Below are 19,122 nucleotides of genomic sequence, written 5' to 3'. Positions count from 1 at the left end.
GGTTGTTACTGGGGGGCGCTGGTGTGCACTGGGGGCACTGGGGAGGGCTCTGGTTGTTACTGGGGGGCGCTGGTGTGCACTGGGGGCACTGGGGAGGGCTCTGGTTGTTACTGGGGGGGGTTACTGGGGGCACTGGGGGTTACTGGGAGGGGAGGAGCAAGGGGGTGTGGCCTGATGGGGGCGGTCCCAGGGCTGGTGGGGCGGGTGGGGGGCGTGTCCATCACTGGGGGGCGGAGCTTGGGAGGGGGCGTGGCCCGGAGGGGGCGTGGCCCGGCCGGCGCCATCGCTGGCGGCCCCAGACAGCAGCAGGGGCGGCCCCCCCCCCCCCCCCCCCCCCGGTGAGTACAGGGGGCCCCGGCGTCCGGGGCGGGGGGGGAGGACGGGAGGGGGAGGGAGATGGGGGGGATGGAGGGGTGGAGAGGGGGAGGATGGAGGGATGGAGAGGGGGAGGATGGAGGGATGGAGAGGGGGAGGATGGAGGGATGGAGCCGGGGGGAGGGAGACGGGGGGGAGGGAAGGAGGGATGGGGCGGACGGCGGGATGCGGTGGGGGGGGGGGCGGATGTGGGGGGACAAGGATGGAGGGATGGAGACGGGGGGGGTGGAGAAGGGCGGGATGGAGAGGACCGGGATGGAGGGAGCCAATCAGGGAAGGGCGGGGGGGGGAGATGGGGGGCAGCCCAGGAGGGACGCGGCCCCACACCCCGGCCCTGGCCCCATCACCAGCCCCATAACCTGCCCCACAACCCAGCACCAGCCCCACAACCCGGCCCTGGCCCCACAACCTGCTGCTGGCCCCACCACCAGCCCCATAGCCTGCCCCACAACCCGGCCCTGGCCCCACAACCCGGCCCTGGCCCCACAACCTGCTGCTGGCCCCACCACCAGCCCCATAACCTGCCCCACAACCCGGCCCTGGCCCCACAACCCGGCCCTGGCCCCACAACCTGCTCCTGGTCCCACCACCTGCCCCATAACCTGCCCCACAACCTGCCCCACAACCCAGCACCAGCCCCACAACCTGGCCCTGGCCCCACAGCCTGGTCCTGGCCCCACCACTGGCCCCATAACCTGCCCCACAACCCAGCACCAGCCCCACAACCTGGCCCTGGCCCCACAGCCTGCTCCTGGCTCCACCACCTGCCCCACAACCTGCCCCACAACCCAGCACCAGCCCTACAACCTGGCCCTGGCCCCACAGCCTGCTCCTGGCTCCACCACCTGCCCCACAACCTGCCCCACAACCCAGCACCAGCCCCACAACCCGGCCCTGGCCCCACAGCCTGCTCCTGGCTCCACCACCTGCCCCATAACCTGCCCCACAACCCAGCACCAGCCCCACAACCCGGCCCTGGCCCCACAGCCTGCTCCTGGCTCCACCACCTGCCCCACAACCTGCCCCACAACCCAGCACCAGCCCCACAACCTGGCCCTGGCCCCACAGCCTGCTCCTGGCTCCACCACCTGCCCCATAACCTGCCCCACAACCCAGCACCAGCCCCACAACCTGGCCCTGGCCCCACAGCCTGCTCCTGGCTCCACCACCTGCCCCACAACCTGCCCCACAACCCAGCACCAGCCCCACAACCCGGCCCTGGCCCCACAGCCTGGTCCTGGCCCCACCAACAGCCCCACAACCTGCCCCACAACCTGCCCCACAACCCAGCCCCACATCCCCCCCCCACGCCAAGCCATCGGCATATGCAAATAGGGGGTGGAGCCAGGCCAGCAAGCCCCTCCCCCTGCCCCCCCAGCCCCCAAAATGGCACCGGTGGCTCATTATTGTATGCAAATCAGATGCAAATGAGCCCCCCCAACCCACGTTGCATTGTGGGATCAAGAGGGCTGCTCCTTGCCCCCCCCCCGGACGCCTGGGTCCTTGCAAAGGGGGATGGGGGGGGCTCTCCCCTCCCCCCCGTTTGTGTAACGAGCCGGCGCCGCTAACGAGCCTCCCGCTGCTTAATGAGGCCATTTGCATATGTGGCCAAGCTGCCTCCCAGCATGCTTTGCAGCGGGCTCACCCCCCCACACACACCCCTTTTCCCCCCCACAGGTCCCCAGGGGGGGGCTGCCATGACCCCATCGCCATGGACACCTCAGACCCCGCCTCCTGCCCGCCGCCAGCCAATCAGGGGCCAGGGGGCGGCCCAACGCCCTCGGACATCAGGTCTACCCAGGTAGGCCTGGGCCTATCCGGGCCCGGCTGCCCCTTCCCGGCCGGCGGCGGCCATGTCGCCTCGCCAAAGGGCCCCCTCCCCGCCCCCGCGCCCCCCCACCGCATTACCTCAGCCAAAACCCCGCCCCCGCGACCCAAAGACGACGCCGGCGGCGAGGGGCAGGGCGGCGGCCTCTGGCTCCGCCTCTCCTTCCGCCGTGGGGCCGCCAACATGGCCGCCCTGGGCTCCCTCGTGCCAAATGCCGCTGGCGAGGAGGAGGAGGAGGAGGAGGAGGAGGAAGAGACCACGGAGCTGATTGGGAGACCCAAAACGGACCAAAGCCAAAGCCCCGGGGAGGCGCCTGGCCCGGCGACAGCCAATGAGGACGTCCCCAGGGCCGCCCCGGCCAATGAGGAGGGCCCCGGAGCTGCGTTGGCCAATGGAAGGAGCCGCAGCGTCAGGTTGACCGGCAAAGAGGGGCAAAACGTTGGGTTGGCCAATGGGGAAGCGCCCAACGTTGGGTTGGCCAATGGGGATGAACCCAACATTGGGTTGGCCAATGAGAAAGAGCCCAACCTCGACTCGGCCAATGAAGACAGGCCCGACGTTGGGTTGGCCAATGAGGAAGCACCCAACGTTGGCTCGGCCAATGACGATGGAGCATCATCCGGCGACGAAAGCCCCGACCTCGCCACCGCCAATGGAGGGGGCCCAGACGCCGGGTGGGCCAATGAAGAGCGCCCCACGCACCCCGCGGCCAATGAGGACCCTCCGCGGGCCGGCGGAGAGGGGCCGGGCGCCGCCGTGGGGCAGAAGCACCCCCCCGGCGCCGGGCGCTGCCCCCGCTGCCCCCCCGCCGCCCCCCCGGCCTGGGGCCGGCCCCACGGCTGCGGCTGCCGGCCCTACCGCTGCGAGGCCTGCGACTACGCCACCCCCAGCAAGGGCAACCTCCGCATCCACCGGCAGTCCCGCAAGCACCTGGCCGCGCTGTGGGGCTGCCCCACGGCGCCCCGCCGGGCCCAGCCCCCCGAGGGCCCCCCCTTCTGTGGGGCGCAGGGGGCACCCGAGGGGCGGGAAAGGGCCGCTGCCGCCGCACCAGGTAGGCCGAGAGACGCCGGGGGGGTGGGGTGGCCCAATGGGGACTCTGGGGGCGTTCGGTTGGCCAATGGCAGGGTTCAAGGCGTGGGGACGGCCAATGGGGAAGCCCGGGCGTGTTGGATTGGCCAATGGGAGGGTTCGAGGCATGGGGACGGCCAATGGGGACTCCTGGGCGTGTTGGGTTGGCCAATGGGAGGGTTCGAGGCATGGGCACGGCCAATGGGGAAGCCCGGGTGTGTTGGGTTGGCCAATGGGAGGGTTCCAGAGATCCTGTTGGCCAATGGAGAGGCTCAAGATGTTGGGTTGGCCAATGGGAGGGTTCAACGCATGGGGGTGGCCAATGGGGAAGGCCAGGAATGTTGGGTTGGCCAACAGGAGGGTTTCAGAGATCAGGTTGGCCAATGGGGAGGCTCAAGGTGTTGGGCTGGCCAATGGGACGGTTCCAGATCTTGAGTTGGCCAATGGGGTGGTTCCGGATGTTGAATTGACTAATGAGGGGAGGTTCTAGACATGGGAAGGGCCAATGGGAAGTCCAGGCATGTTGGGTTGGCCAACGGGGGAGGCTCCAGACGTTGGGTTGACCAATGGTGGGAGGCCCTAGCTGTTGGGTTGGCCAATGGGAGGTCCCAGATGTTGGGTTGACCAATGGAGGAGGTTCCAGATGTTGGGTTGACCAATGGGAGGTCTCAGATGTTGGGTTGACCAATGGGGGAAGCTTCAGACATTGGGTTGACCAATGGGAAGCTCCAGATGTAGAGTTGGCCAATGGGGGAGGCTCCAAATGTCGTGTTGGCCAATGGGGGAGGTCCAAGACGTTGGGTTGGCCAATGGGAGAGGCTGCAGATGTTGGGTTGGCCAATGGAGGAGTCTCCAGACGCCATGTTGGCCAAGGGATCGCGCTCCCCGCCGTGGGGCTGACACCGAGACCCCCCGCAGGCGCCGTGGGGATGCCAGGGCGGCCCTTGGGCCCGGTGCCCGGGCGGTTCGGGGCGGAGAGCCGGGAGGAGCTGCTGGGCCCCGCCCCCATGCCGCCGCCCCACGGCCCCGCCCCGCCGGCCCCCCAGCGCCGTGGGGTGGAGACCTCCCGCCCCGAGACGATGGGGCGCCACGCACGGGCGGCCGGGCACCAGGAGGGCGAGCGGGTACGTGGGGGGCCTATGGGGCACGGGGAGGGGGGCGGAGCTCTGAGCAGTGGGGTGGGGCTGTGGGGTGGGGTCGGGGCTACGGGGCTGGAGGTGGGGCCATGGGGAAGGGGGTGGGGCTGGGGGTCCCGGGGCAGAGCTATGGGGCTGGAGGTGGGGCTATGGGGAAGCAGTTGGTGCTGTGGGGCTGGGGGTTCTGGGGCCGATCTATGGGGCTGGAGGTGTGGGAATGGGTTGGGGTTATGGGGCTGGGGGTTCTGGGGCCGATCTATGGGGCTGGAGGTGTGGGAATGGGTTGGGGTTATGGGGCTGGAGGTGGGGCCATGGGGAAGGGGGTGCGGTTGGGGTCTGGGGCCGATCTATGGGGCTGGGGGTGGAGACGGAAGGGGTGGGGTGGCGCTATGGGGCTGGGGCCCATGGGTGGAGCAGCAAGGGAAGGGGGCGGGTCTGTGGGGCTGGGGGTGGAGCCCCTGGGGCCCTCTCCCGGACGCCTGGGCCCCTTCCCGGACGCCTGGGCCCCTGAGCGCATCCCCCGTCTCCCCCCGCCCCCCCCCAGGTGCCCCGCTGCCCCCCCGGGAGAGGCCGCCCGGGGCCGCCGCCCCCCCTGCGCTGCCCCCTCTGCCGGCGGCAGCTGCCCGGCCGGGGGGGGCTGCGGCTCCACCTGCGCCGCGGCCACCGCGTCGCCCCCGGCTGCCTCGACCGCCTGCTCCGCGGGGTGAGAGACCCCCCCCGGGACCCCCCCACAGCCCCCCGGGACCCCCCAGAGCACCCTGGGACCTCATGGGACCTGCCAGAGCCCCCTGGGACCCCCCCAGAGCCCCCCAGGACTCCCCAAGCCCCCCCAGGGCCCCCTGGGACCCTCCAGAGCTCCCCAGGACCCCTCGGGGACTCCTGGGACCCCCCCGACCCCCCCGGGACTCCCCACAGCCCCCTGGGACTCCCCAGGCCCCCCCAGGGCCCCCTGGGACCCTCCAGAGCTCCCCAGGACCCCTCGGGGACTCCTGGGACCCCCCAGACCCCCCCGGGACCCCCCACTGCCCCCTGGGACCCTCCAGAGCCCCCTGGGACCCCCAAGAGCCCCCCAGGACCCCATGGGACCCCCCAGAGCCCCCCCAGGACCCCTCACAGCCTCCTAGGACCCCCAAGAGCCCCCCAGGACTCCATGGGACCCCCCTCCCCGGGGCCCCCCCACAGTCTCCTGGGAAACCCTACAGCCCCATGGGACAGCTTAGGGACTTCTGGGACCCTCCAGAGCCCCTGGGACCCCCCGCAGCCCCCTGGGACCCCCTGGGACCCCCCAGAGCCCCCCGGGACCCCCCGGGGACTCCTGGGATCTTCCAGAGCCCCCTGGGATGCCCCCACAGCCCTCCAGGACCCCCCCACAGCCTCCTGGGACCTTCCAGAGCCCCCCAGGACTCCTAAGAGCTTCCTAGGACCTCATGGGACCCCCCAGAGCACCCTGGGACCCCCCAGACCCCCCCCAGGACCCCATGGGAACTCCTGGGACCTTCCAGAGCCCCCGGGAACCCCCCACAGCCCCCCAGGACCCCTCAGGGACTCCTGCGACCCCCCAGAGCCCCCCAGGACACCCCCAGAGCCCCCCAGATCCCCCCGGGGCCCCCCAGACCCCCTTGAAACCCTTCTGACCCTCTTGGGGAACTCCCAGACCCACTGGGGACTTCTGGGACCCCCCAGAGCCTTCTGGGACCCCCCAGACACCATGGGGACCCTCCTAGACCCTCTGGGACCCCCCAAGTGCTTCCTGGGACCTCCCAGACCCCTTGGGGACTTCTGGGACCCCCCCGAGATCCCTCTGGGACCCCCCAGACCCCCTTGAGGCCCTATAGACCTCCCCGACCCCTTCGGGATGCCTGGGACCCCCCCCAGGACCCATGGGACCCCCTAGAACCCCCCCAATGACATGTCCCCCCCCCACCATGGCCAGGCCACCCCAGCGGAGCCCCCCTTGGCCACCAAGGTGCTGCCCCCCACGGCAGCCCCACGGCCCCCCAACGGCGACCCGGCGCTTGGAGGTGAGTGACGTCATTGGGGGGGGGCAGGGACACGGGGACCCCCCCCCAACACTGAGGACCGCCCCCCCATCACCCTGCCCCCCCATCTCTGCAGCCCCCCTGCCGGGCGCCCCATCTCTAGCAGCCCCCACGGAGGAGGAGGAGGAGGAGGAAGAAGAGGTGCCGCCACCTCGGGGGGCCCCCGACCCTGCGCCGGGGGGCCGCCGGGCGCCCGCCTTCGCCCTGGACAAGTTCCTGGACCCGGGGCGGCCCCACAAGTGTGGGGTGTGCAAGGAGTCCTTCACGCAGAGGAGCATCCTCCTGGTGCACCTCAACTCCGTCTCCCACCTCCGCAAGGCCAAGGAGGCGGCGGCGGCCGAGGGCGGCGGATGTGGGGCGCCCCACGGCGACGCGGGGGCCCCCGGCGCCCCCCAGCTCCCGCCGGAGAAGCCCTACAAGTGCCCCACGTGCCGGGTGGCCTACAACCAGAGCTCCACGCTGGAGATCCACCTGCGCTCGGTGCTGCACCAGAGCCGGGCCCGCGGCGCCCGCCCCACGGCCGCCCCACGGCCGCTCCTGCTGCCCCTCTTCCTCCGCGAGCCGCCCCGGGCGCCGGCGCCGGGCCCCACGGCGGCCGCCCCGCCCCGGCGGCGCCGCTTCGCCCGGACCCGCTTCAGCGCCTTCCAGGCGCAGGCGCTGCGGGCGGCCTTCGCGGCCAGCGCCTACCCGCGGGACGGCGAGGTGGCGCGCCTGGCCGCCATGTTGGGCCTGGCCAGCCGCGTGGTGGTGGTCTGGTTCCAGAACGCCCGGCAGAAAGCCCGCCGGGCCGACGGCGCCGGCCCCACGGCCGCCTGCCCCACGGCGGCCGCCCCCGCCTGCCGGCGCTGCCGGGCCTCCTTCCGCGGCGGCTTGGAGCTCCTGCGGCACCTCGAGGTCTGCTGCGGCGACCGGGACGGCGGCGACGGCACCGACGGGGGGGACGAGGGTGGCGGGGAGGAGCTGCCGGGTGGCTCCCGTGGGGATGTGGCCTCGCTGGGGGGCTCTGAAGTCATCCCGGCCCCACTGAGGGGCTCCAGCGTGGACACGACCTCATTGGGTGCCTCCAAAGTCAATACGGCCCCATTGAGCTCTTCCAACACGGACACGACCTCATTGGGTGCCTCCAAAGTCAATATGGCCCCATTGAGCTCTGCCAACATGGACACGACCTCATTGGGTGCCTCCAAAGTCAATATGGCCCCATTGAGCTCTGCCAACATGGACACGACCTCATTGGGTGCCTCCAAAGTCAATATGGCCCCATTGAGCTCTTCTAACATGGACACGACCTCACTGAGCATCTCCAAAGTCAACGTGGCCCCGTTGAGCATCTCCAAAGTGGACACAACCTCATTGGGTGCCTCCAAAGTCAACATGGTCCCGTTGAGCGTCTCCAAAGTGGACATGACCTCTTTGGGTGCCTCCAAAGTCAATATGGCCCCATTGAGCTCTTCCAACGTGGACACGACCTCATTGGGTGCCTCCAAAGTCAATATGGCCCCATTGAGCTCTTCTAACATGGACACGACCTCACTGAGCATCTCCAAAGTCAACGTGGCCCCGTTGAGCATCTCCAAAGTGGACACAACCTCATTGGGTGCCTCCAAAGTCAACATGGTCCCGTTGAGCGTCTCCAAAGTGGACATGACCTCTTTGGGTGCCTCCAAAGTCAATATGGCCCCATTGAGCTCTTCCAACGTGGACACGACCTCACTGAGCATCTCCAAAGTCAACGTGGTCCCGTTGAGCGTCTCCAAAGTGGACACGACCTCATTGGGTGCCTCCAAAGTCAATATGGCCCCATTGAGCTCTTCCAACATGGACACGACCTCACTGAGCATCTCCAAAGTCAACGTGGTGCCACTGAGCATCTCCAACGTGGACACGACCTCACTGAGCATCTCCAAAGTCAACGTGGCCCCGTTGAGCATCTCCAAAGTGGACATGACCTCATTGGGTGCCTCCAAAGTCAACATGGTCCCGTTGAGCGTCTCCAAAGTGGACACGACCTCACTGAGCATCTCCAAAGTCAACGTGGCCCCGTTGAGCATCTCCAAAGTGGACATGACCTCATTGGGTGCCTCCAAAGTCAACATGGTCCCGTTGAGCGTCTCCAAAGTGGACACGACCTCACTGAGCATCTCCAAAGTCAACACGGCCCCGTTGAGCATCTCCAACATGGACACGACCTCATTGGGTGCCTCCAAAGTCAATGTGACCCCATGGGGCATCTCCAGCATGGACACGATCTCATTGGGTGCCTCCAAAGTCAACACAGCCCCATTGAGGGTCTCTGATGTGGACATGACCTCACTGAGCATCTCCAAAACCAATGCGGCCCCATTGAGGGTCTCCAACGTGAACACGACCTCATTGGGCGCCTCCAAAGTCAATATGGTCCCACTGAGCATCTGCAACGTGGACATGACCTCATTGGGCGCCTCCAAAGTCAACATGGTCCCGTTGAGCACCTCCAACATGGACATGGCCCCACTGGGCATCTCCAAAGTCAACACGGTCCCGTTGAGCATCTCCAACGCGGACACGACCTCACTGAGCATCTCCAAAGTCGATACGGCCCCGTTGGGCATCTCCAAAGTCAACACGCTCCCGTTGAGTGTCTCCAAAGTCAACGTGGCCCCATTGGGCATCTCCAACGTGGACACGGCCCCGTTGAGCACCTCCAAGCTGGATACGGCCCCCCGGGGTGTCTCCAAAGTGGACGCAGCCCCATTGGGCGCTTCCAGAGTGCAAATGAGCCCATTGGGCGTCCCAAAAGCGGACAAAACCCTATTGGGCGTCTCCAAGGTGCAAACGACCCCATTGGGTGTCTCCAAAGAGGAACGGACCCCATTGGGCGCCTCCGAGGAGGAACGGACCTCCCTGAGCGTCCCGAGGGTGGAAACCGCCCCCTCGGGCGTCGCCAAGGGGGAACCAACCCCGTCGGGCGCCTCCGACGCGCAAACGACCCCGTTGGGCGTCGCCAAGGGGGAAAAGACCCCGTTGAGTTGCCCAGGGGTGCAACCAACCCCGTTGGGTGGCCCAAGGGCAGAACTGACCCCGTTGGGTGTCCCAAAGGCAAAATCAACCCCGTTGAGGTGCCTGATGGCCGAATCAACCCCGTTGAGCGTCCCCCAGGTGCAACCGACCCCGTTGAGCGTCCCAAGGGCAGAATTGACGCCGTTGAGTTGCCCAAAGGTGCCATCGACCCCGTCGAGCGTCCCCAAGACGGAAGCGGCCCCGTTGAGTTGCCCAGTGGCCAAATTCACCCCGTTGGGTGTCCCAAAGCCGGAATCAACCCCGTTGGGCGTCCCAAGAGCGGAATCGACCCCATTGAGCGTCCCCATGACAGAATCGACCCCATTGAGCGTCCCCATGACAGAATCGACCCCGTTGGGTGTCTCAAAGCTGCCATCGATCCCATTGGATGTCCCAAGGGCAGAATCGACCCCATTGGGCGTCCCAAGAGCGGAATTGACCCCGTTGAGTTGCCCGATGGCCGAATCGACCCCGTCGAGCGTCCCCAAGACGGAAGCGACCCGGGTGAGTTCCCCGATGGCCGAATCGACCCCATTGGATGTCCCGAGGGTGGAATCGACCCTATTGGGCGTCCCCAAGACGGAAGCGACCCCGGTGAGTTGCCCAACGCCTGAATCGACCCCGTTGAGTTGCCCTGTGGGACAGTCGACGCCGTTGAGTTGCCCGATGGCCGAATTGACCCCATTGGACGTCCCCAAGACAGAACCGACCCCATTGGGTGTCTCAAAGGTGCGAGTGACCCCATTGGGCGCCCCAAGGGCTGAACCGACCCCGTCGAGCTGCCCCATGGCGGACTCGCCGTGGGGGGCCGGGCCGCGGACCCCCAAGCGCCACCGGGAGGGGGGGCGGCGGCGGCCATCGGGGGGCGGGGCCAAGCGGTTCCGGAACGCCTGGGCCCACCAGTGCCGCCCGCCCCACGGCTGTGGGGCCGGCGTCCCCCGCGGCCTCAGCGACTCGGCCTCCTCGTCCGCGTGGACCCACACGTGTGGGGCGCAGCTGTGGGGCTGCTACGGCACCTGCCGGGCCCAGGCGGCCCCCGTCCCCTGCCCCCTCTGCCGGGGGGCGGCCCAGCCCCACGGCGCGGCCCGCGGCCTCCTCTTCTCCCCCGGGCAGCTGGCCCAGCTCCGGGCCGCCGTGGGGCAGGAAGGGGCTGCCCCCACTGCCGGGGGGTGCTGAGCCTGAGGGTCTCTGTGGGGCTGCCGTGGGGCTGAGCCTGGGGGTGTGCGCAGGGCTGGGTGGTCGCTATGGGGCTGGGGGTTCCCATGGGGCTGGGATGAGCCCGGGGGTGCAGGGCTGGGGGGTCGCTATGGGGCTGAGGTGGTGCTGAGGGTTGCTATGGGGCTGGAGAGGCCAGGTTGGGGGGTTGCTATGGGGCAGGGATGAGCTGCGGGTGCAGGGCTTGGGGTCCCCGTGGGGCTGGGGGTCCCCATGGAGCCGAGGGGGCTGCAATGGGGCTGAGGGGCACCTGTGGGGCTGGGATGAGCCGGGGGGTGCAGGGCTGGGGGCTGCTGTGGGGCTGGGATTGGGGGGTCTCTATGGGGCTGGGGGGTCCCTGGGGGGCTGGGATAGAGCTGAGGGGCGCTATGGGGCTGGAGGCTGGGACTTGGGGGTCTCTATGGGGCTGAGGGGCGCTATGGGGCTGGGGGTTGGGACTTGGGGGTCTCTATGGGGCTGGGGGTCGCTATGGGGCTGGAGGCTGGAACTTGGGGGTCTCTATGGGGCTGAAGTGCACTATGGGGCTGGGGGTTGGGACTTGGGGGTCTCTATGGGGCTGGGCTGAGGCTGAGGGGCGCTATGGGGCTGCAGGAGCAGCATTTGGGGGTCTCTATGGGGCTGGGGGTCGCTATGGGGCTGGAGCAGTAGGACTTAGGGGTCTCTATGGGGCTGGGGGTCGCTATGGGGCAGGGGGGTGGGGGGCCCCTATGGGGCCAGGCCTCGCTGTGGGGCCTGTTGCCGGGGGCGGAGCCTGGTGCCCAGCCGCTACCTCCCCCCCCCGGCTCTGCCCCACGGCCCCACCCCCCACCCGTCCCACAGCAGGAAGTCCCGCCCCCAACAGGAAGTCCCGCCCCCAACAGGAAGTCCCGCCCCCCCCCCTTTTTGGCTCAATTTCCCTTCTTTTTGGGGCCGTTTTTCCCCATTTTCATATTTTTAATTAAAAAACGCCGATTTTACTCTCTGCCGCCGCCTCCCCCCATCAGCCGCTAATTACTTCAAGGCCTCAATTAATCACCGGTGCCTTAATTACCCCCAGCGTCGCCGCGGCAACGAGGTAACGAGGCGCAGCCGGCGGGGGGGGGCGGGATCAGCGTCGCCGGCGGAAACCTGCGGGGGGGGGGAAAAGAGGGGGGGGGGCGTGAGGGGCCCAGGCGTCCTGGGGCAGCGGGCCCAGGCGTCCGGGCGGGGGGGGTGGGGGGGGCGTCTCACCCTTCGTCTTCCTCTTCGCCGCCTTCGGCCTCTTCTTCCTCTTCTTGGGGGGGGTCTCGTCCTGGGGGGGGGGAGGGGGAATGGGGTGGGTGGGGGCCCCGGCGTCCGGGCCCCGCCCCCCCCCGCCCCTCCCCCGCCGGGGAGGGGGCCCAGGCGTCCGGTTACCTGCTCGTGGGGCGCCAGCAGGGCCCCCGCGGCGCCGAAGCGGGCGACGGCCTCCAGGCTCTCGGCCCCCGCCGCCCCCCCCCGCCGCCGCCGCCCCCGCCGCCCCTCGCTCAGCCGCACCAGCATGGCCTCCTCCAGCCGCGTCCTGCGGGGCCCAGGCGTCCGGGAATGGGGGGGGGCCCAGGCGGCCGGGAATGGGGGGGGGCCCAGGCGTCCCGGGTTGGGGGCCCCAGGCGGCCGGGGTTGGGGGGCTCCCTCCGCCCCACGTGTCCACCCAGGGGCCCAGGTGTCCGGGAATGGGGGGCCCAGGCGTCCGGGAATGGGGGGCCCAGGCGTCCGGGAATGGGGGGGGGGCCCAGGCGGCCGGGTTGGGGGGGGTCCAGGCGGCCGGGAATGGGGGGGGGCCCAGGCGGCCGGGAATGGGGGGGCCCAGGCGGCCGGGAATGGGGGGGGGCCCCGGCGTCCGGGTTGGGGGGCCCAGGCGTCCCGGGTTGGGGGGGGGCCCAGGCGGCCCGGGTTGGGGGGCCCAGGCGGCCCGGGTTGGGGGGGGGCCCAGGCGTCCCGGGTTGGGGGGCCCACGTCCCCCCTCCGCCCCACGTGTCCCCCCAGGGGCCCAGGTGTCCGGGAATGGGGGGCCCAGGCGGCCCAGGTTGGGGGGCCCACGTCCCCCCTCCGCCCCACGTGTCCCCCCAGGGGCCCAGGTGTCCGGGAATGGGGGGCCCAGGCGGCCCAGGTTGGGGGGCCCACGTCCCCCCTCCGCCCCACGTGTCCACCCAGGGGCCCAGGCGTCCGGGGTATCCCCCTTCCACCCCATGTGCCTCATGGGGGGCCCAAGCGTCCGGGGTTGGGGGGCCCAGGCGTCCCGGGTTGGGGGGGGCCCAGGCGGCCCGGAATGGGGGGGGGCCCAGGCGGCCCGGGTTGGGGGGCCCCCTCCACCCCACGTGTCCACCCAGGGGCCCAGGCGTCCGGGTGTCTCCCCTCCACCCCACATCCCCCCCAGGGGCCCAGGCGTCCGGGTGTCCCCGCTCCGCCCCACATCCCCCCCAGGGGCCCAGGCGTCCGGGTGTCCCCCCCTCCGCCCCACATCCCCCCCAGGGGCCCAGGCGTCCGGGTGTCCCCCCTCCGCCCCACATCCCCCCCAAGGGCCCAGGCGTCCGGGTGTCCCCGCTCCGCCCCACATCCCCCCTATGGGGCCCAGGCGTCCAGGTGTCCCCCCGCTCCGCCCCACATCCCCCCTATGGGGCCCAGGCGTCCGGGTGTCCCCCCCTCCGCCCCACATCCCCCCTATGGGGCCCAGGCGTCCGGGTGTCTCCCCTCCGCCCCACATCCCCCCATGGGGCCCAGGTGTCCGGGAATGGGGGGGCCCAGGTGTCCCCCTCTCCGCCCCACATCTCCCCCAGGGGCCCAGGCGTCCGGGAATGGGGGGCCCAGGCAGCCGGGGGTCCCCCCTCCACCCCACGTGTCCCATGGGGGGCCCAGGCGTCCTGGGTTGGGGGGCCCACGTGACACCCCTCCGCCCCACATCCCCCCCAGGGGCCCAAGCATCTGGGTGTCTCCCCTCCACCCCACATCCCCCCTATGGGGCCCAGGCGTCCGGGGTTGGGGGGCCCAGGCGTCCGGGTGTCCCCGCTCCGCCCCACATCCCCCCCAGGGGCCCAGGCGTCCGGGTGTCCCCGCTCCGCCCCACATCCCCCCAGGGGCCCAGGCGTCCGGGTGTCCCCCCGCTCCGCCCCGCGTGCCCCCCAGGGGCCCAGGCGTCCGGGGGTCCCCCCCCTCCGCCCCACATCCCCCCCAGGGGCCCAGGCGTCCGGGTGTCCCCCCTCCGCCCCACATCCCCCCCAGGGGCCCAGGCATCCGGGTCCCCCCCCTCCGCCCCACATCCCCCCTATGGGGCCCAGGCGTCCGGGTGTCCCCGCTCCGCCCCACATCCCCCCCAGGGGCCCAGGCGTCCGGGTGTCCCCGCTCCGCCCCACATCCCCCCTATGGGGCCCAGGCGTCCGGGTGTCCCCGCTCCGCCCCACATCCCCCCCAGGGGCCCAGGCGTCCGGGTGTCCCCCCTCCGCCCCACATCCCCCCCAGGGGCCCAGGCATCCGGGTCCCCCCCCTCCGCCCCACATCCCCCCTATGGGGCCCAGGCGTCCGGGTGTCCCCGCTCCGCCCCACATCCCCCCCAGGGGCCCAGGCGTCCGGGTGTCCCCCCTCCGCCCCACATCCCCCCCAGGGGCCCAGGCGTCCGGGTGTCCCCCCTCCGCCCCACATCCCCCCCAGGGGCCCAGGCGTCCGGGTGTCCCCGCTCCGCCCCACATCCCCCCCAGGGGCCCAGGCGTCCGGGTGTCCCCGCTCCGCCCCACATCCCCCCCAGGGGCCCAGGCGTCCGGGTGTCCCTGCCCTCCGCCCCACATCCCCCCCAGGGGCCCAGGCGTCCGGGTGTCCCCCCTCCGCCCCACATCCCCCCCAGGGGCCCAGGCGTCCGGGTGTCCCCGCTCCGCCCCACATCCCCCCCAGGGGCCCAGGCGTCCGGGTGTCTCCCCTCCGCCCCACAAACCCCCCCAGGGGCCCAGGCGTCCGGGTGTCCCCCCTCCGCCCCACATCCCCCCCAGGGGCCCAGGCGTCCGGGTGTCCCCGCTCCGCCCCACATCCCCCCCAGGGGCCCAGGCGTCCGGGTGTCCCCGCTCCGCCCCACATCCCCCCCAGGGGCCCAGGCGTCCGGGTGTCCCTGCCCTCCGCCCCACATCCCCCCCAGGGGCCCAGGCGTCCGGGTGTCCCCCCTCCGCCCCACATCCCCCCCAGGGGCCCAGGCGTCCGGGTGTCCCCGCTCCGCCCCACATCCCCCCCAGGGGCCCAGGCGTCCGGGTGTCTCCCCTCCGCCCCACAACCCCCCCAGGGGCCCAGGCGTCCGGGTGTCCCCGCTCCGCCCCACATCCCCCCTATGGGGCCCAGGCGTCCGGGTGTCCCCGCTCCGCCCCACATCCCCCCTAGGGGCCCAGGCGTCCGGGTGTCCCCCCTCCGCCCCACATCCCCCCCAGGGGCCCAGGCGTCCGGGTGTCCCCGCTCCGCCCCACATCCCCCCCAGGGGCCCAGGCGTCCGGGTGTCTCCCCTCCGCCCCACAACCCCCCCAGGGGCCCAGGCGTCCGGGTGTCCCCCCTCCGCCCCACATCCCCCCCATGGGGCCCAGGCGTCCGGGGGTCCCCCCTCCGCCCCACATCCCCCCCAGGGGCCCAGGTGTGCAGAGAGCCCCCCTCCGCCCCACATCCCCCCTATGGGGCCCAGGCGTCCGGGAATGGGGGGGCCCAGGCGTCCAGGTGTCCCTGCTCCGCCCCACATCCCCCCCTGGGGGGCCCAGGCGTCCGGGAATGGGGGGGCCCAGGCGTCCAGGTGTCCCCCCTCCACCCCACATCCCCCCCAGGGGCCCAGGCGTCCGGGTGTCCCCCCCCTCCGCCCCACATCCCCCCCAGGGGCCCAGGCGTCCGGGTGTCCCCGCTCCGCCCCACATCCCCCCCAGGGGCCCAGGCGTCTGGGTGTCCCCGCTCCGCCCCACATCCCCCCCAGGGGCCCAGGCGTCCGGGAATGGGGGGGCCCAGGCGTCCGGGTGTCCCCGCTCTGCCCCACATCCCCCCCAGGGGCCCAGGCGTCCGGGTGTCTCCCCTCCGCCCCACATCCCCACTATGGGGCCCAGGCGTCCGGGTGTCCCCGCTCCGCCCCACATCCCCCCCAGGGGCCCAGGCGTCCGGGTGTCTCCCCTCCGCCCCACATCCCCCCTATGGGGCCCAGGCGTCCGGGTGTCCCCGCTCCGCCCCACATCCCCCCCAGGGGCCCAGGCGTCCGGGTGTCTCCCCTCCGCCCCACATCCCCCCTATGGGGCCCAGGCGTCCGGGTGTCCCCGCTCCGCCCCACATCCCCCCCAGGGGCCCAGGCGTCCGGGTGTCCCCCCCTCCGCCCCACATCTCCCCCAGGGGCCCAGGCGTCCGGGTGTCCCCCCCCCCTCCGCCCCGCGTGCCCCCCCGGCCGACCTCTCGCGCTGCAGCCGCCCGCCGTGGGGCTGGGCCGCCCCCCCCCCCGCCGGCAGCTCCTCGGGGGCCTCGCTCAGCTCCTGGCGCAGCTCCCGCAGCACCGAGCTGCTCAGCGCCCGCCGCAGCCGCCGCTCCCGCTCCCGCTCCCGCGCCGCCCGCTCCGGGGGGGCCTCCGCTGCGGGGGGGGGGCAGGGGCGGCGTCAGGGCCCAGGCGTCCGGGAAAGAGGGGCCCAGGCGTCCCGGCGCCGCCGCGGCCTCACCGTACTGCACGGGCACCAGGCGGGGGGGCACGTAGCGGCGCCCCCCTCCCAGCCCCGGCGCCTTCGCGGCTCCTTCCTCCTCCTCCTCCTCCTCCTCCTCCTCCTCCTCCTGCCGCCGGGACACGCGTCAGCGTGGGGGGAGGGGGGACATAGGGTGCCCCTCCCCCCCCCCCCCCCAGCGGGGGCCCAGGCGTCCGGGCCACTCACCCGCGTCGTCATGTTGCCGGGGGCGGGGCGGAAGCGCAGCGGGTCGTTGTCACCTTGGGGGGGGGGGAGGGAATGACGGACAGCTGTCAATCACCGCCCGGCCGAGCACAGCGGGGCCCCGGCGTCCGGGCGGCGAGGGGGCCCAGGCGTCCGGGGGGCGAGGGGCCCAGGCGTCCGGGGGAGGGGGCCCAGGCGTCCGGGGCGCTCACCCAGGGCCCCGGCGGCCGCCGCCCGCAGCAGCTTCTCCACCTGGTACTTGAGGCGCTGCTCCACCGGCCGCATCTTCTCCAGCACCTGCGGGGGCCCAGGCGTCCGGGCCCCGCCCCCCCAACCCCCCACCCCCCACCCCACGGGGGGCCCAGGCGTCCGGGCCCCCCATTTCCCCCCCCCCGCCAAGGGGCCCAGGCGTCCGGGCTCCCCCCACCAACAGGAGCGGACCCCAGACCCCCTCCCATCCCCTGCCGCAAGCCCTGCCTCCCCCAAGCCCCTCCCACCGCCCAAAGCCCCGCCCCTAGGCCCCTCCCACCGCCCAAAGCCCCGCCCCCAGGCCCCACCCACCCCCTCTTCCCCCCTCCCATCCCCGACGCCGAGCCCCGCCCCCCCCGGCGTGAGGCCCCGCCCCCTCACCACGCGGGTCTCCAGGAGGCGGGGCAGGGCGGGCTCCGCCCCCAGCGAGGCCCCGCCCACCTTGGCCCCCGCCAGCAGCGCCAGGTCCTGCAGGTAGAGCAGCAGCAGCTGGGGGCGGAGCTCCAGCAGGGACGGCCCCTGCGGGGGGCGGGGCCACGTCAGCGCCGGACACGCCCACCTTCCCCCCGCCCCCCCGTGGGGCTGGGAGCCCCCCACTGCCTCCCTATGGGGCTGAGACCCCCCCAGTGTGGCCCTATGGGGCAGGGAACCCCCCCCACCATGTTCCTATGGGGCAGGGACCCCCCCACTGCCTCCCTATGGGGCTGGGACCCCCCCAGTGTGGCCCTGTGGGGCAGGGAACCCCCCCCACCATGTTCCTATGGGGCAGGGACCCCCCCACTGCCTCCCTATGGGTCTGAGACCCCCCCAGCGTGGCCCTATGGGGCAGGGAACCCCCCCTGCATCCCTATGGGGCAGGGACCCCCCCCACTGCCTCCCTATGGGGCTGGGGCCCCCCTCCTCTGGGTCTCTATGGGGCTGGGAGCCCCCAACCCCCCCCCACTGCCTCCCTATGGGGCTGGGACCCCCTCCTCTGTGTCTCTATGGGGCTGGGAGCCCCCAACCCCCCCCCACTGCATCCCTATGGGGCAGGGAACCTCCCCCCCACCATCTCTATGGGGCAGGATCCCCCCCCTGTGGACCTATGGGGCTGAGACCCTCCCCAGCATGGCCCTATGGGGCAGGGAACCCCCCCCATATGTCCCTATGGGGCAGGGAACCCCCTCTGCATCCCTATGGGGCAGGGAACCTCCCCCCTCACATCCCTATGGGGCAGGACCCCCCCCCAGCGTGGTGCTGTGGGGCAGGGCCCCCCACAATATGTCCCTATGGGGCAGGGAGCGCCACAGTGAGGCCCTATGGGGCAGGAAACCTCCCCCCTCTGCATCCCTATGGGGCAGGGACCGCCCCCCAGCGTCCCTATGGGGCAAGAGCCCCCCCCCAACACGTCCCTATGGGGTCCGGCCCCCCCCTCCCCACCGCTATGGGGCAGGCCCCCCCCACCGCGTCCCTATGGGGTCCGGCCCCCCCCCCGCTGTGGGGCGGGACCCCCAAGTCCCTCCCCCCCCCTCCCCCCGGTACCTGCTCGGTGCGGAACTGCCCCTCCCGCACCCGCCGCAGCAGCGTCCGCGCGTGCGCCGTGACGGCGGCCACCTGCGGGGTCACGGGGGGGTCAGGGGTCACCGGGGGGGTCAGGGGTCGCGGGGGGGGTCAGGGGTCGCGGGGGGGGGGTCGCGGCCCGCACCTGGTCCCGCAGCGCCGCCAGCAGCGTCAGCGCCTCCGCCACCTCCGCCGCCATCTTGGGGCCGCGCGGGCCGCCGCCGCCGCCGCGGCCAATCAGCGCGCGCCGCCGCCGCCGCCGTGGGCCAATGAGAGCGGCGCGGGGGCGGGGCGGAGGTTTCCCGCCCCCTGGAGGCGGTGTGGCGGGATGGGGCGGCCAATCAGGGCGGCGGGAGGAAGGGGCGGGCTTTGCGCGGGGATAGGCAGGTGGCGCGGCCAATGAGAGGCGGCGGCGGGCCATAGAGAGCGGCAGCGCGGGTAGAGGCGGCCGGAGGCGGGGCCGGGAGGGCGGGGCCAGGAGCGGGAGGACTCCGAGCCCTCCTCCAGCCCCACACGTGGCCCGTACGGGTCCTCCAGCCCCACACGTGTCCTCTATGGAGTCCTCCAGCCCCACACGTGTCCTCTATGGGGTCCTCCAGCCCCACAAGTGTTCTTTGTACAGTCCTCCAGCCCCACACGTGGCCCCTACGGGTCCTCCCGCCCCACACGTGGCCCCTATGGAGCTCCCCAGCCCCCCAGGAGCCCCCCCGTGAGTCCTCCAGGATGCCCCCCAGCCCCATAAGCGCCCCCCAGCCCCCCTACATCCCCCCCAGGAGCCCCCTAGT

At 72.3% G+C, this 19,122-nt stretch overlaps 2 protein-coding genes across 9 annotated transcripts; one reads left to right on the top strand and one right to left on the bottom strand.

The window, feature by feature from the left end:
• Positions 1-1,885: 1,885 nt before the first annotated feature.
• ZFHX2 (zinc finger homeobox 2) lies at positions 1,886-11,090 on the top strand. Of its 2 annotated transcripts, XM_064503295.1 has the most exons (6): positions 1,887-2,176; positions 2,316-3,254; positions 4,190-4,395; positions 4,952-5,110; positions 6,341-6,428; positions 6,523-11,089. In XM_064503295.1, exons 2-6 carry the CDS (start codon positions 2,387-2,389, stop codon positions 10,659-10,661), a joined length of 5,460 nt encoding a protein of 1,819 aa, XP_064359365.1. In that variant the 5' UTR covers positions 1,887-2,176; positions 2,316-2,386; the 3' UTR covers positions 10,662-11,089. The 2 variants fall into 2 exon arrangements, with proteins under 2 accessions (XP_064359364.1, XP_064359365.1); XM_064503294.1 differs by having other exon boundaries at positions 1,886-3,254; positions 6,523-11,090.
• Positions 11,091-11,597: 507 nt separating this feature from the next.
• NGDN (neuroguidin) lies at positions 11,598-18,994 on the bottom strand. Of its 7 annotated transcripts, none has more exons than XM_064503302.1 (10): positions 18,483-18,994; positions 18,320-18,391; positions 17,240-17,317; positions 16,762-16,846; positions 16,553-16,605; positions 16,346-16,454; positions 16,086-16,260; positions 12,075-12,219; positions 11,910-11,970; positions 11,598-11,807 (listed from the first exon to the last, which is right to left on the bottom strand). In XM_064503302.1, the coding sequence occupies exons 1-10, from the start codon at positions 18,756-18,758 to the stop codon at positions 11,788-11,790; spliced, it is 1,074 nt and encodes a 357-aa protein (XP_064359372.1). In that variant the 5' UTR covers positions 18,759-18,994; the 3' UTR covers positions 11,598-11,787. The 7 variants fall into 7 exon arrangements, with proteins under 7 accessions (XP_064359372.1, XP_064359366.1, XP_064359367.1 ...); XM_064503296.1 differs by having other exon boundaries at positions 17,180-17,317; positions 18,483-18,989; XM_064503297.1 differs by having other exon boundaries at positions 16,346-16,451; positions 17,180-17,317; positions 18,483-18,989.
• Between the last annotated feature and the right edge of the window lie 128 nt (positions 18,995-19,122).

The sequence above is a fragment of the Dromaius novaehollandiae genome, chromosome 36 (genome assembly GCF_036370855.1).
Source record: "Dromaius novaehollandiae isolate bDroNov1 chromosome 36, bDroNov1.hap1, whole genome shotgun sequence".
Lineage (NCBI taxonomy): Eukaryota > Metazoa > Chordata > Aves > Casuariiformes > Dromaiidae > Dromaius > Dromaius novaehollandiae.
Note: the sequence above shows the minus strand (reverse complement) of the source record. Positions and strands in the feature narration are given on the sequence as shown.